Source organism: Branchiostoma belcheri, unplaced genomic scaffold, assembly GCF_001625305.1.
Source record: "Branchiostoma belcheri isolate BF01 breed outbred unplaced genomic scaffold, Haploidv18h27 scaffold215, whole genome shotgun sequence".
In the NCBI taxonomy this organism is placed as follows: domain Eukaryota; kingdom Metazoa; phylum Chordata; class Leptocardii; order Amphioxiformes; family Branchiostomatidae; genus Branchiostoma; species Branchiostoma belcheri.
This window is the reverse complement of record NW_017803658.1, coordinates 278,249-291,721: the sequence shown is the minus strand read 5'-3', so window position 1 is coordinate 291,721 and position 13,473 is coordinate 278,249. Positions and strand designations below refer to the sequence as shown.

At 42.1% G+C, this 13,473-nt stretch overlaps 1 protein-coding gene across 1 annotated transcript in view; it reads right to left on the bottom strand.

The window, feature by feature from the left end:
• LOC109470009 (Fanconi anemia group D2 protein-like) overlaps positions 1–13,473 on the bottom strand; it is a 68,553-nt gene that overhangs the window by 25,483 nt on the left and 29,597 nt on the right. The window contains 11 exon segments of the mRNA XM_019768790.1: positions 1,803–1,946; positions 3,434–3,513; positions 4,341–4,460; positions 4,869–4,911; positions 6,450–6,509; positions 7,973–8,130; positions 8,623–8,754; positions 11,099–11,233; positions 11,690–11,790; positions 11,793–11,838; positions 12,900–12,935. Of these exon segments, the coding sequence (XP_019624349.1) occupies positions 1,803–1,946; positions 3,434–3,513; positions 4,341–4,460; positions 4,869–4,911; positions 6,450–6,509; positions 7,973–8,130; positions 8,623–8,754; positions 11,099–11,233; positions 11,690–11,790; positions 11,793–11,838; positions 12,900–12,935 (1,055 nt within the window).

The window sequence follows — 13,473 nt, the reverse complement described above, 5'->3', positions numbered from 1 at the left end:
CTCGTCGTCTGGCCTCAGCTCGGGTCCGAGCATCTGGGTTCGTGTCGATCGTCTCATCCTCAGCTGTTCTGGGGGTGTCGATGTCTTAGGTGGCTGGTCAGGCCTAGTGAAGTATAAAAACGTCGGGGGCACTTTGCGCAAGTCAGAGTAGGTGGCGGTCGCGGGAGGAGAAGCCGCTCTTGTCGTTTCCGTCTCTTTGCCTCTGCTGTCATCCGTCGTTGGGTTTCCATGTAGGTTGTTCCCTGTGCGACGGTGCTACGCCACGCAGTTCGGTCCTCGGCGAGGGTCTCCCAGTTGTCATGATCAATGCCGCAGCAAAGGAGCGTGGCCTTTAGCTGATCATGGAACCGACGTTTGGGGCGGCCCCTCGGTCTTGTGCCGGATTCAAGTTGAGAGAACAGGATCTGGCGGGGTAGTCGAGTGGTCGGCATTCTTCTGACATGCCCTGCCCAGCGGAGGCGATGTCGGGCTACAGTCGTCTCGATGCTGGGGAGGTTTGTTTGCAGAAGAACAGACTCATTTGAGACACGTTCTTGCCATTTTATCTTCAGGATTGCACGGAGCTTCTGCTGTTGAAAGCGCTCCAGCCTTTTTATGTCACTCCTGTACAGAACCCACAGTTCAGAGCCATATAGGAGGGTGGAGAGAACGATGGCCTGAAACACCATGATCTTGGTCTGGAGGCTGAGGTCGTGGTTTAGGAATACACGTTTGGCTATCCTTCCGAAAGCAGCGTGTGCAGCACAGATTCTGTTGTCTATGTCTTTCTGCATAGTGCAGTCACTAGACAGGTAACTCCCTAGGTACTGGAAGGCTTCCACGGTCTCGAGGACTTCACCATGGAGACGAACGTTGCTGGTGTCTGGAGGGGGCTGACCTGGGACACCCTGTGCAAGGATCTTGGTCTTCCCAGTGTTTGAGGTGAGGCCAAAGCGGGAATAGGCATCCTCAAAAAGATTCACAGTAGTCTGGAGACCAGTGACTGTGTCTGCGGGGGTTGCGTTGTCATCTGCATACTGTAGTTCCCGTACTGTAACCGGTGTGGTACGACGGCGGGCGCGGAGGCGTCCGGTGTTAAAGAGACCGCCGTCCATTCGGCAGCGCAGTTGGATACCAGAGGCCGTGTCAGGGAGCTCGTGGATCATGGCCCCAAGGTAAAGTGAGAAGAGAGTGGGGCCAGAACACAGCCCTGCTTCAGGCCAGTGGTAATGGGGAAGGGGTCTGAGATGCTGTTCTTGACCACGACGCGGCCGGTCATTCCATCGTGGAGGGCCTGTACAAGGTCCGTAAAGTGGTCGGGGCAGCCGAAGCGTCTCAGCGTTGCCCACATGGCTGGTCTTGGGACACTATCAAATGCTTTCGCAAGGTCCCAGAAGATGAAGAGGAGAGGTCGACGTTGTTCACGGGACTTCTCCTGAAGCAAGCGGGCACAGAAAATCATGTCGGTGGTGCCACGAGATGGCCGAAATCCACACTGTGACTCTGGGAGGACCTCCTCAGCAACAGTCAGGAGTCTGTCAAGCAGAACCCGTGCGAAGATTTTTCCGGCAATGCTAAGGAGGGATATGCCGCGGTAATTTCCGCAGACAGAGCGATCCCCCTTCTTGAAGATGGTAATAATGGTGGCGTCCTTCAGGTCTGCAGGTACAGCTTTCGTCTCCCACATGCGCAGGATCAGTGTAAATGACCACCAACAAGACAGCAATGTGACAGAAACAATAACAAATTTTGATTGAGCAAAGTCCAAAATTGTACAGTGCAAGGAAAACTTTTCACCCAGGCTGAACTAAATACAACCTAACCTTTTCTTGCCCTTCCTAGAAGACAGACCCTTCATCTCTTCTGCAGCTTCCAACAGTGGCAGCAGGTTGACAGCTATGTTTCCCTCTTCAAGTTCATCTACGTCCTCAAGGTTATAGCACAGATCCAGGGGGAGGGTTGTGGAACTATGAGAGATTGTTGTTATTGATGGGCTAGTGTGACTCTGAACAAGTCACAGGTCTTTATTTGTTATCAACTTTATTTGTGAGTGAACTTGAACAAATACCAGTAAGTGACAACTACAAATGTACATGTAGTGGGTATTGCAATTCAAGCTGATCTCACTAAGACCACACTGATTTAGTTTCATATTATGATTATGCATGCGCATTGATTTTCGTCTGTGTGAAAACAACTCAAAAACTATTTCCATAGTCCATATGGTAGCCAGCTACAATAGGGAGCTGGCGGCAACTACAGAGGACAGCATCTGAGCTACCAAGGCTTTTGAACCAGAACTCAGTACAGTGCTGACTAATCAATGTGTCGTAAAATCAAAAGCAGCATGTACTACAGTAACTGCAAATTTACACTACACGTACCAGCTTTGTATTCCTGTGGTTTAGCAGAATTTTTTCTGGTACGATTTCTTTCTTATTTACACTCTCGCACTAGTTTTGGGGTTTCCAAAGGATGTCATCCATAAATTAAGACCCTGTTCATACCAGACTTACATTTAGCGGTTTCAACCGGTTTTTCAAAAACCCGGCTAAAACCCTTAGCGTTCATACCAGACTTTTGATAACCGGTTTTGAAAAAATCCTGTCCGGTGAATATCCAATTAATCGGCCATGACTGCAGTTTGAATAACCATTCCTCCCGCTCTTCCGATTGTTGTCCTTGGCCTTCTTACTTGTATGCCGTCTTCAGTTTTTTTTTTTACCTTACTGCGGCACTGATCCTTTATCTTCAAGAAATCAGCCTCCTCCAACATTTTGTTTCGGTAGAGCCCTCGCCGCCCCCCCCCCAGCTTTTTCGAATTCGGCGACTCCTGCTCTCCAAACCTATTAAAGTATCAGGAGCGTCTCGTCCGCCGACCAGGTTGCATATGCTGATTCCATCGCAAAATGAAGAGAAACCATGGAAAAACAGTGGAAACGAACTCAAGTTGGTCAAAACAACGCGATCAAAAAGCTTGCAGGTCGCACACGGTCAGGATGCTGACCCCGTGACCCCGGAATTATGACGCAAAAACTGGTTCAATAAACCCTTAGCGTTCAGACCAGGTTTTTCGGTGGAAAAAAACCACAAAAACCCCTCAAAAACCACCTCCCGAGGTGGTTTTTCAAAATCGGATTTAAACCCCTAAAAAACCGGTTAATTTGCGTTCACACCAGGTTAAATAAAAACCGGTTTTTGAAAAACCGGTTGAAACCGCTAAATATAAGTCTGGTATGAACAGGGTCTAAGTCAGTGTGGTCTAAATTAGGCTCAATCCCATCTCCTTACAAGCAAATTATGTGACAGCTGCAACATCACTCACTACAGTACTAAATCCTTTCTGACAATCAAAGGCTGCATATTAAATGTAAATGTACAATCATTATGTCTATGACACTGCTCCAGGTGCCCCCCCCCCACACACAGAAAACATAATGAAGCCTAGTCTGACCTTTGACTCATTCTGTCGGCCTCCACGTCCACCACATAGTTGTCCTGGAAGTCTGTCAGGACATCTTCACTGATCCACACCTGCCATGGAAAAAGAAGAACGCTCTATAGCCTACAGTAATCTGAACTTTAATTTTGACTCACTGTTTACTGTTTGTTTCGCATAATCACTAGGATGCCGGACACTTCGGCACCTGGACACTGGGCCAAAAAAATTAAAACAGCTGGCCATAGACAAAATTGCAGAAAAAACTAACAATGAAGAATAGGAAGGAAGCTTACAGTTACAACCATTTCTTCCCAGACATGCATTGCGGACTACAGTAGTACAGGGCCGACATATTCATGTACGGTCAAGTCTTTATTACACTCCATTGATTGAAAATGGTGTGTCTTGTTTTCAGTCTGGATGATGTTTTGGTGTATATCTCAAGACCTGTCAGACAGGATGCGATGATATTTGGCAGGTGGATAGGTGGGGTATAGATGTTTATGTTTGTGTTAGTTGACTTTGGGCCCCCTCTAAAATACACCAGACACTACAGACAACCTCTCAATCTTAAAATTGAGAAGCTCTCCGGGGGACAGCACGAGAGGCCATGTCAGGTGGTGCGCCCCCTGTTCACAAATTTCTGGATCCGCCAATGCATGCTGCAAAATAATTTTAGCACCCTACTGATCACACGCAACTATTCTTAAGGAAGCATATGCCTTACTAAAGTATAGCAATTTAAAAAGGGGTTACATTTTCCTCAATCCAAACAAGTTTCTTTAACAAACCACAGCTTTCCCCCGACAGGACTTTTATTCCTCATTCAGTTTTACTAATAGCTACATGTATATGTACATTACAATTTGTAGCATCAAATTGCAGAACAAACGTAATCTCCGAATATACCGTAACTCACCTCTACTTCTTCATCAAGCTGTCTTTTCTGCATGACACAGGCCAGTTCGTCCATGAACAGTGCATACTCATCAGGCGTGTTCTGACAACTGGTCCGTACCATCCCCAGAAGGCCTGTAATCTATATTTGTACAGTAATACAATGGATACTGGTAAACATGGCTGCAGCATCAGGAACAAAACAATGCAGGTTGGCAGTATACAAACCAGTATGAAATAGATGATTTAAAAAATTGTACATCTTCTACATGTACAGTGTATGTATAATCATTCTGTAAATCCCTTTGAAAAAGTAATTGTGTACTTAAAAGCCCATTCATATGGAATGGCTTTCAATAGCGTTTTTCCGTCTGTTTGCCTGTTTGTCTGTCTGTGAACAGCATACCTAAAGAAGCTACACACTGTATGGATGAATTGTCATGAAAGTTGGGACTACATTGACCTGCATAAAGCACAGTTATCTTGAGCTGAATAAACACCATGATGCAGAAATATGCCTCCCAGTCAAAGTGATACAAATTGTACTGACCTGGTCAAAGACATCCTTACTGATGGAAGGGGCTCGCTCCTCTCTGTAGTAAAAATCAAATGTAGTACAAAAGTTACTACACAGTTGACCCAAAAGTCCATTATTGTCACTTTCACAACAGTTACAGAATTAATGAAATACATCAATAGTGAAAATTTACATGGTTACCTTATAACTGTTACAAGAAAGTTTTAAATATGAAAAGGAGTTACTGTACAAAGCAGTTAGCCAAAATACCACTTTCTCTCATCATACACAATTCAAGTACAAATATACTTGACTTGAATTTGTTCTCTAACACAATCTTTAGTTCTCTAACACAATCTTGGTTACAATGTACAGTACTAAATTTATCTTTTTTATCATAGGAATAACCTTAGAAGGGGAACAATTACAGAGACAGAGAGAAAAAAAGAAATGGGAGAACAAAGTTTGCAAAAGTTAAAATAATGGGCTACAGTGTACCTCAACACACAACAACACACTCACCCTGGCAGCTATATATCACATGTACCAGAACTGATTGACAGAAGCTAACTAGTACATGATTATGTATTGTTAAATCTATTGTGCTGCTTCTTGGATTGTACATATGCATTGCATTGTGTTTGTTTGGAAGGTTGTAAAAGTATTTGTCGTACAATACCATAATGTGTAACATGATTTGTGATTGTAACATGTGATTGTAGCATTTTTCTGTTACTCAATCCATTCCAATCCAAACAAGTGTCCATAGGCGACAATTCTCCGTGAAGTTTTATATTTTGCAAATACATATGATCAACAACACGACAATCTAAACAGATGAACAAAGTCATATTTCATAACTATATTTTTCATTTACAATGTACATATAATTCATTTGATAAAGTATCGTGGTAGGTGCAATCCAGTCACAGTCACAAGAAGTCACAATCCAAACAGAATACTCGCAAACGATTATACACAACAACCACCTAATATCTGCTTTCAGAATCACGCCTACCACTCAGCCACTTAAGCTAGGGACTATTCCACAGGATTACAGAAATAGGGGTGTTTCGGAAATACGAATTTACCTCAATACAAAACCTGCTACGTTGAAAGGAAAAGAACATGCATCATCATGGACATAATGACACACCACAAGCCACAAGACAACAATGACTTTTCACTGCGAACACATTGGAGAACTGCTCACCATTTTACAGTTGATGAAGCAGCAGCATTTGCTTTTAATCAACAACCAAAATCTGTTTCTGCCTGAAAGAACCCCCCGCTATTCAAAACAACGGGGTTTTTGCGACCGGTTCCCATGTGCCTCTATTATTTAGAGGTGCTTTTGAAATATTACATTGACCACGAAAACAGCTACGGTAAAAATAAAAATACGTGCATCACCAAGGGCATGCCTGCAGACGTCGTATAAATTACATGCCGATTAAACAAAGGGAACCATGTGATCTAGCTGCGAACATGAAAAAACGACTGCCCACAATACTCCATCCGGAGGTCATGACCTCCTTCATGGAGTAATGAATTGAAATAAAATATGTACTATCAATGTACACGTACAATGCCTGTGTAGTAAACTGTAGTTACCTTTTGGCCCCCAGGCTTCGTACCATCATGATAGCCCCAATCACCCCCATTCTCTTGTATCTGCAAAACACAACATGAAATAGAGCATTACAGTGTATGGTTACTTCTTGAAACAGTCTGCATCCTAAGTTATAAGCCTATCACATTGTGCAAAATTGATCGTCCGACAAGTCTGCAAGCTGTAAATGACATTTGCCGCAGGTGTTTTGTTGATCACCGTGTGAATTTTAGGAATCACTGGCAATCTTTAAAAGTCAGCTGATGCCCTCTGTTAGTACTAACTTTTCTTAACATTTGCGACTTATTGTCAGTGATTTTTAAGGTCGCAGAGCTCATTATCAGGTCGCATGAAATTACCAGGGTAGCAGCTCACATCCTATTAATTGATTATTACTACAATTCTAGACCGTTTTTCGCCTTGACAAATCGGACAATGGTCACTGAAGCCGCTCGGCCCCCATGCTTGATTCGCACAATACTCTGACCCCCTTCATTACATATCAAAGGTTAACAAAGACTCTTTTTACAAATTTAAAGCTTACATGTATGTTATTATATACTCTATACAAGGCTTAATCCGATCGATTTATAGCTCGAGCACAATACTGATGCGAGACTGAGGCAAACAAAATGATCGTTCAACCCAACTAAAATGCCTAGGTTTTGAAATCTATTAGGAGGTATGCTTACACTTTCGATAGTTAGGCCACACCAATTTGATTTGTTGGGTCTTGCATTAGGCGACAGGCCAGAAAAAAATTTAAGAAAAAAAACCCCGGAAAAATTTTGAATTTCAACCCATGTTTTGCATGTTTAGGGGCAAATTTGTCAGCACAAATTTCGCTGGTAAATCAAGCTATTAAAGTCAGTAACGTTACGGTCAGTCAGTGTAATCGAAATAAATCTAGCCTACCTTTTCGTCCACGAACTTCTTCCGCGTCAATTTTATTACAAACAGGGAAACAATATTGCCAAGTTACGTGTTGTTTTCAATTAACTTTGGAGGGACATAGATATAAATGTTAAAATAGTCCTTGGTTTAAAAAAAATACCATATTAATCCATCGACATCCGACATCCACGCCGAGAAGTTTGAGCGAGTTGCGAGGCGGGACCAGCGGGTCACCTTTGCCGACACACGCACACCACTGCGTTGTACGGCGAAAATTAATTTTCAAAATCTTCCGACAAGCCTTCCCTACATTTTTGATCGGTATCGTTTCGATAGCCGCGATTGACACGACTTTAATCCATTTATTTTGGCTGTGTAGTCCAGTTTCGCCAGATTCTGTATTCGAATTTTCGAAAGGGGCACACGTGGTTAGGGAGAAACGCGTTTGAACCGTTGGTCCGGAACCCGTTATCGAACGTTATCGCGGCCCGGGTATGATATAAATGTAGTTACACATAGTACCGATACATCAGTTCTGTACCATACCGGTACTACAGTGTACATGTACATGTATATAACATGTAGAATATATGAAGCAGGTTTAGATTTAGTGAAATCTTGCCCAGCTTACTTGTGGGTTGTATTGGACAGTTGTTTTCTGATGAGAATGTGCATGTCATCCTGGATGTGTGCCCTGTCCTGGGTGCCAGAGACTGCCAGGGTCCCCAGCATGGAGAACAGCTTACGGATCTGTGCTACTGACAGGTTGTCCAGGTAGTCCAGAACTCCCTGTGATATCATAAAAAGAACAGTTTTGTAGTGGTATTTCCATCCCAGACATACATGATATAAGGCTGAGGAAGCGGCTGCCATTCGGTTAAGATGGGAACTTGCTGCTTAAAGTACCTGTAGGCACAGGACCTAAGGTCATGAAAACATTGAATGTGCTTGAGCAATAACAACTTGTGACATGTCTTAATGGAAGTTAATTGTTGGTGACATACCAAATTAAACATTAAGGGTAACATTACTTCCACAACCTTTACTTCGAAAACTTGAGAAAATCTTTCACAAATATAAACGGCGCCAAAATGCCTGGCTTTTTGAGAAGCACTTGTTTATGTTGCTCACCCAATTTTTTCTGTACACCCAAATGTTTAGTTCTCCGGTTATGGTGTTGACCTACATACAGACCAAGCCCAAGCCGAAAACATACCCTTCTAAAGAAGGCAATAAAATAACAACCCTTAACCACCTTGACTGTTGAAAAGCTATGCTTACCTTAAGGAAGACAGAAAATGGTGCCATGGCGGCCGGCATGTCCCTCACCAGTTGGCACAACACATCCAGGGCTGAGTCAACCTCGCTGGTAACTCCACTCCCAATGTGGGTCACCAGAGAGCCAACCACCTCCTGAAACAAGTACAAGGTTTGGGGGCCACATGACATCACAATTTGTTTGTGTGATTATGCGATGTAAGAAAACAACAATATTGACATTTCCTTGGCTTTGCAATAATCCTAACTTAGACTCAGTCAGGTTCTGATGGATGTGATATCAAAACAGCTTCGTGCACAATAAGGAGTAAAATTAATGGCAAAGTCCTTACACATTGTCTCCACATTGTGCCGAAACTCTAATGTTGTGCAGTTGGTCGCCATTTTTCTTAAAAATGCAGATTTTTTCTGAAGGACGATTGATCAAATTTCTGGTCCTCACAATGCAGTCCGCTTGGCTAGAGCCCATGATCAGATGTTACCATCATACGATCCTATACTGGCTTCCTATTGGTGACTTTGGGGAAGGGAATGGACGGCACAACTTTCAGCTATTCCTGGCTATTGTGCTACAAGTTCTCAGGCAGGAGGCTAATCAAATCAAGTCAGTGAGATTGTTATAAAGTCGCATAACAGTATTTACGTGTATGGGCGAATCCCGTAGTCAACAGTACTTTTTGCAAAAAAAATAGTGCAGCACAGTATTTGAGAAAGCTGCAGAAATCCTTCCGTAGAGGACAGCAAGGTGAAAAATATAGAGGAATGCATCAGGTTTGAGACCGTATATATAATTTGGATTAAGATGTTTGTTTGGCCGGGGTGGATTGGCGCCTGAATCCTGTTATGTACTGTGCATTGGTTGTAGTTCACATGACCCCCACAAATAAAGGATTTTACAGGAAAATGAGCAGGCAAACCTGAGCTTATTTTGAATTAATGAATAAATGGATGAAGTTAGTATAATATTCATCAATCAGTGACTGTTTTGAAAGGTAGAAACTTAAGGTATGTTTTTGAAAGGTATGTCAACTGTACATCTTGATCACAGAGTGACCTAGTCTCGCAAGAACACGAGACTAGGTCGAGACTTGTGCGGATCTTCTGGTATCCCCCTGCCTCCCTGCGGAGTAGAGGTAAACAGGACTTGGGCAGCTCCCAACCTTCAGTTGACATCAAAAATTTAAGGCTTGTGTTTCTACCTGTTCAAAAACAGTCACTGATTGATGAATATTCTATTAGCTGTAATTCTTATGTGACTGATGATATGAACCTTTTTAACGATGAATGAAATTTTCACATATTTTGTAGGTTGTACCCAGAATATTCTCATGAGGATATTAGGATATTGTGATCAGGAGAATCTTCATCAGATGGCATTTCTAGTGCTAAGATCGGTAATTTTGTTGGGCTGTGTGAAGTCAGAGTATGAGTTCTTTTAGCACGAAGGCTCAAATTCAGTCAGTGCCACATGTTTCAAAATAATTTCATTTGCACCGTGTAAACTACTGTTTAGTTGATCTGTCATTGTTCTGGGTGCCATTTCTGCATTTAAAGGCACATTTCTGACCTACTGAAGTTCATGCACATGGCTCTGTTTGGCAGCCTGCTTGTTGCGTTCTCTTACCCTTTTGGCCCTCGCTCTAGCCTCCTTCTGTTGTTTTTCTTTCGTCCCAATTTCTGTACTCCTTCTTTCCGAGGTTGAGAGTAGGGACCCAGGCAACATTATTTCAGACCCAGGCGGGTGCAGCTTTCCCAGAGACAAAGCGGTAACTCAAAAACTCGTTCAGTCTTGGAATGTATTTCTGTGGCCAAATTCCCACGGCTAATCGCAAAAAATCCACAATCTGCAACGTTCTTTGGTCAGTTTTTCCTTGTCCTTTCCTTCATCTGTAATCACATGGGTATGCATTGAAAAAATGCACTGTGTTAACCACTTTTTTTACTACAAAATAATGGACCATGTATATCAAGCACAGGCGATGCGGGGTTGAGGGTCACAAACATGGCGGATAGCATCCGTTGCTAAGGTCGGGTTATGTGACTGAAAGCCGAGAATAAAATTTTACAGCGTCTAACCTTCTCACTTTGGGTGCCCACATACATGTACAAATGTAGGGTGAAAAATGTGTTTTGCTACATGTTCCTTATAACACAGGCTGCAGAAGAGTCCAGTCTTGCATAGGGGTCAAATCTTGACTCAATGCTCCACTTCACTTATGGAGTGACAATTTATTTATTGGCCTTCAACATGCTGCAACCTGAAATGTGTACCTATAGCTTTTGCCACTGGGCAACTGATGTTCCATAAAGCAAATATGATTGTAATCTTAATTTCTAAAAATGTTCGTTTGTTTGAGTGTGTCTACTAGAAATTCCAATAGACACACTCAAACAAACGAACAAATTCACACTCAGATATTTTAAGGTTTACTCAATACAATTACACATGGAAGGATATTAACTTTTTTCTTGCACATACCTGCCTGCAGTACACATCAAAAGCACTGAAGGCTTCCTGGTACATGTGGCAACCAAACAACTCAACCGCAGGCTCTGGAGATCGTAGGAGAACCTCCGCAATGGTCAAGACAGACTGGAAATATTCACGCAGAATCTGGATGCAACATGTATGTACAGTGTACAGTTAATAACAATATTATCCACAAATCTGACCACATAGACTCTAAGCAGATCCAACAGATTGCAATAAGTACCATACATACATGTACATGTACCATACATGTTATAGAATAATACACGGTATCACTTGAGGTATCACATCGACATGCATTGGGTCAAATTGGCTGGTGGACGAAGGCAAGAAGGAGAAATCCCGTCCTTGGGAGGGCTGGGACTGAAGGTCACACACACACACACACACACACACACACACATTCGATACGGGTGTTCTGGCCCGTGTGTAATAAAGAGCAGTACGACCTGGGCTTCCAAATGTTCCATAGAACAAATTTTCGCTATCTATCTATATCTCTCCATCTAAATAATAATAACTAATAACATATAAATTATATATATGGAAACATATGGAAACACATCACTCTGTACTAACGTGTGCATGACTGGTGAATGTTTTCCTGAGTAAGTCATGTGTGAATTTCCCAGAGCGCACTTTTGTCCTGAACAGCCCCTCCACCGCTCTGCGACGAGTCTACTCACAGCAGTGGAGTGAAGTAACATTAGAACAAGAACATCCACATCCTAGAAAAGATCAGATCATACATATGACATTGTACCGCTTTCAGCTATTTAGCATTAACCTTCAACCTGACTTAGAACAAAGGGTGATCCAAAAGGCAAAGCCCATCATTTGGCCATGTCAGTCCCATCACCATTTGGAGCAATTTCAAGCCCAAATCAACACCCACACATTTGACTGCAGCAGGCCAGCATGCAGGTCTATGATGTACATGGTACATAATTACATGTATGTACATGTACATGCCTGTGGAGCTACATGTAGATGTTGTACCATTCTTTTGTACCTTTGTATTAGCAAACTGCTGAACATGTGTACATGAGACTACATGTAGTTATAGAACCACATGTACACAGTAGCCAGGCCATGGAGCATGTTGCTAAATGCAAAAGAATGGTAGCTTCACCAGCATGTACAGGTAGATCATAGCGGTGGCCTGGTTATATTACCTTGTAGCTGCCGAGTCTCTTTTGCCCTTTCTGAGTAAGCAAATATTTTTTGTGGAAAGGACAAGAGAGTCCACAGCTAAAATACGAAATGTACATGTTGGTTTCATAACCAGGATATGTATGCCATAGCTGTGTCTGGTGCTCTGCTTGTAGTCAGTCAAACATGTGGACAATTTTGGCCTTGGGCTTGAAATCGCTCCAAAAATCAGTGGTTGAAAGCAATGAAGTACACCTAACAGTCTATCATGATTTCAGGTTGAAAGGCAGAAAAAAACAAAACAAATTACTTTATTCTAACTTTTAACTAATTTTGATACTGCTAGAATGTATTAGATACTGTTAGAGATTTGATTTAATGTATGGTGAAATTGTAAATTACAAATTCACTAACAGAATGGCTTTTATTCTGTTCAGCCTACATGTATATCTTGAGTGACAGCTATTGTAACAGTTTAATGAACAGTAACAATTACTACAAGAAGTACTTTTTAAATTATAGAAAATTATACATCTGCCTATAGTTCTCATCCTACAAAGTCATAATCTGGCCAGTTTAACAATATTGATCTGGTCAAGTTTACTGGCTGAAACTATAAAATTGATGACTTCCTCACCTTGTGTTCTGCTGTGTGTGGCACATTTTCCACAGCCTAGAGGAAACAATTTAAAGGAACAAACAGCACTTCTCAAACATACAAAATATCAATTATAGATCATCATACATTTTGTACATGGCAATCAACAACATATACTAAAAGTGTCTAGATCTACCAGTGACAGTAACAGGATTTTCATGATGTACATAATATTACATGTTTGTATTCTTGACTTCCCATAACAGTAATTTCCTTGAGTTTGCACATGACTGTTCAAATTCAGGCCACACTTCAGTCAAAGCCAAAACCAAAAAGCATGCATGTAGCTACATGTAGCATGTTATTGAATATGTTGATGATAATTTAATTTCTCTCTTGTGCAAGTGCTATAGCATGTGATGAGTCTGCATGAATATATGTACAAATGTAGCTAAACCGGTCTTTAACTGACCTGAACCGGCTTAATATGCAGTGTACAGGGGTTTTCTAGAAAAATATACATTGTAACACGAGGGAGCATAATCAGTATAATGGCGAGTGAGCGAAGCGACCGAGGGGGGGGGGCTCGTCACTGAATGACATCCAGTAAATT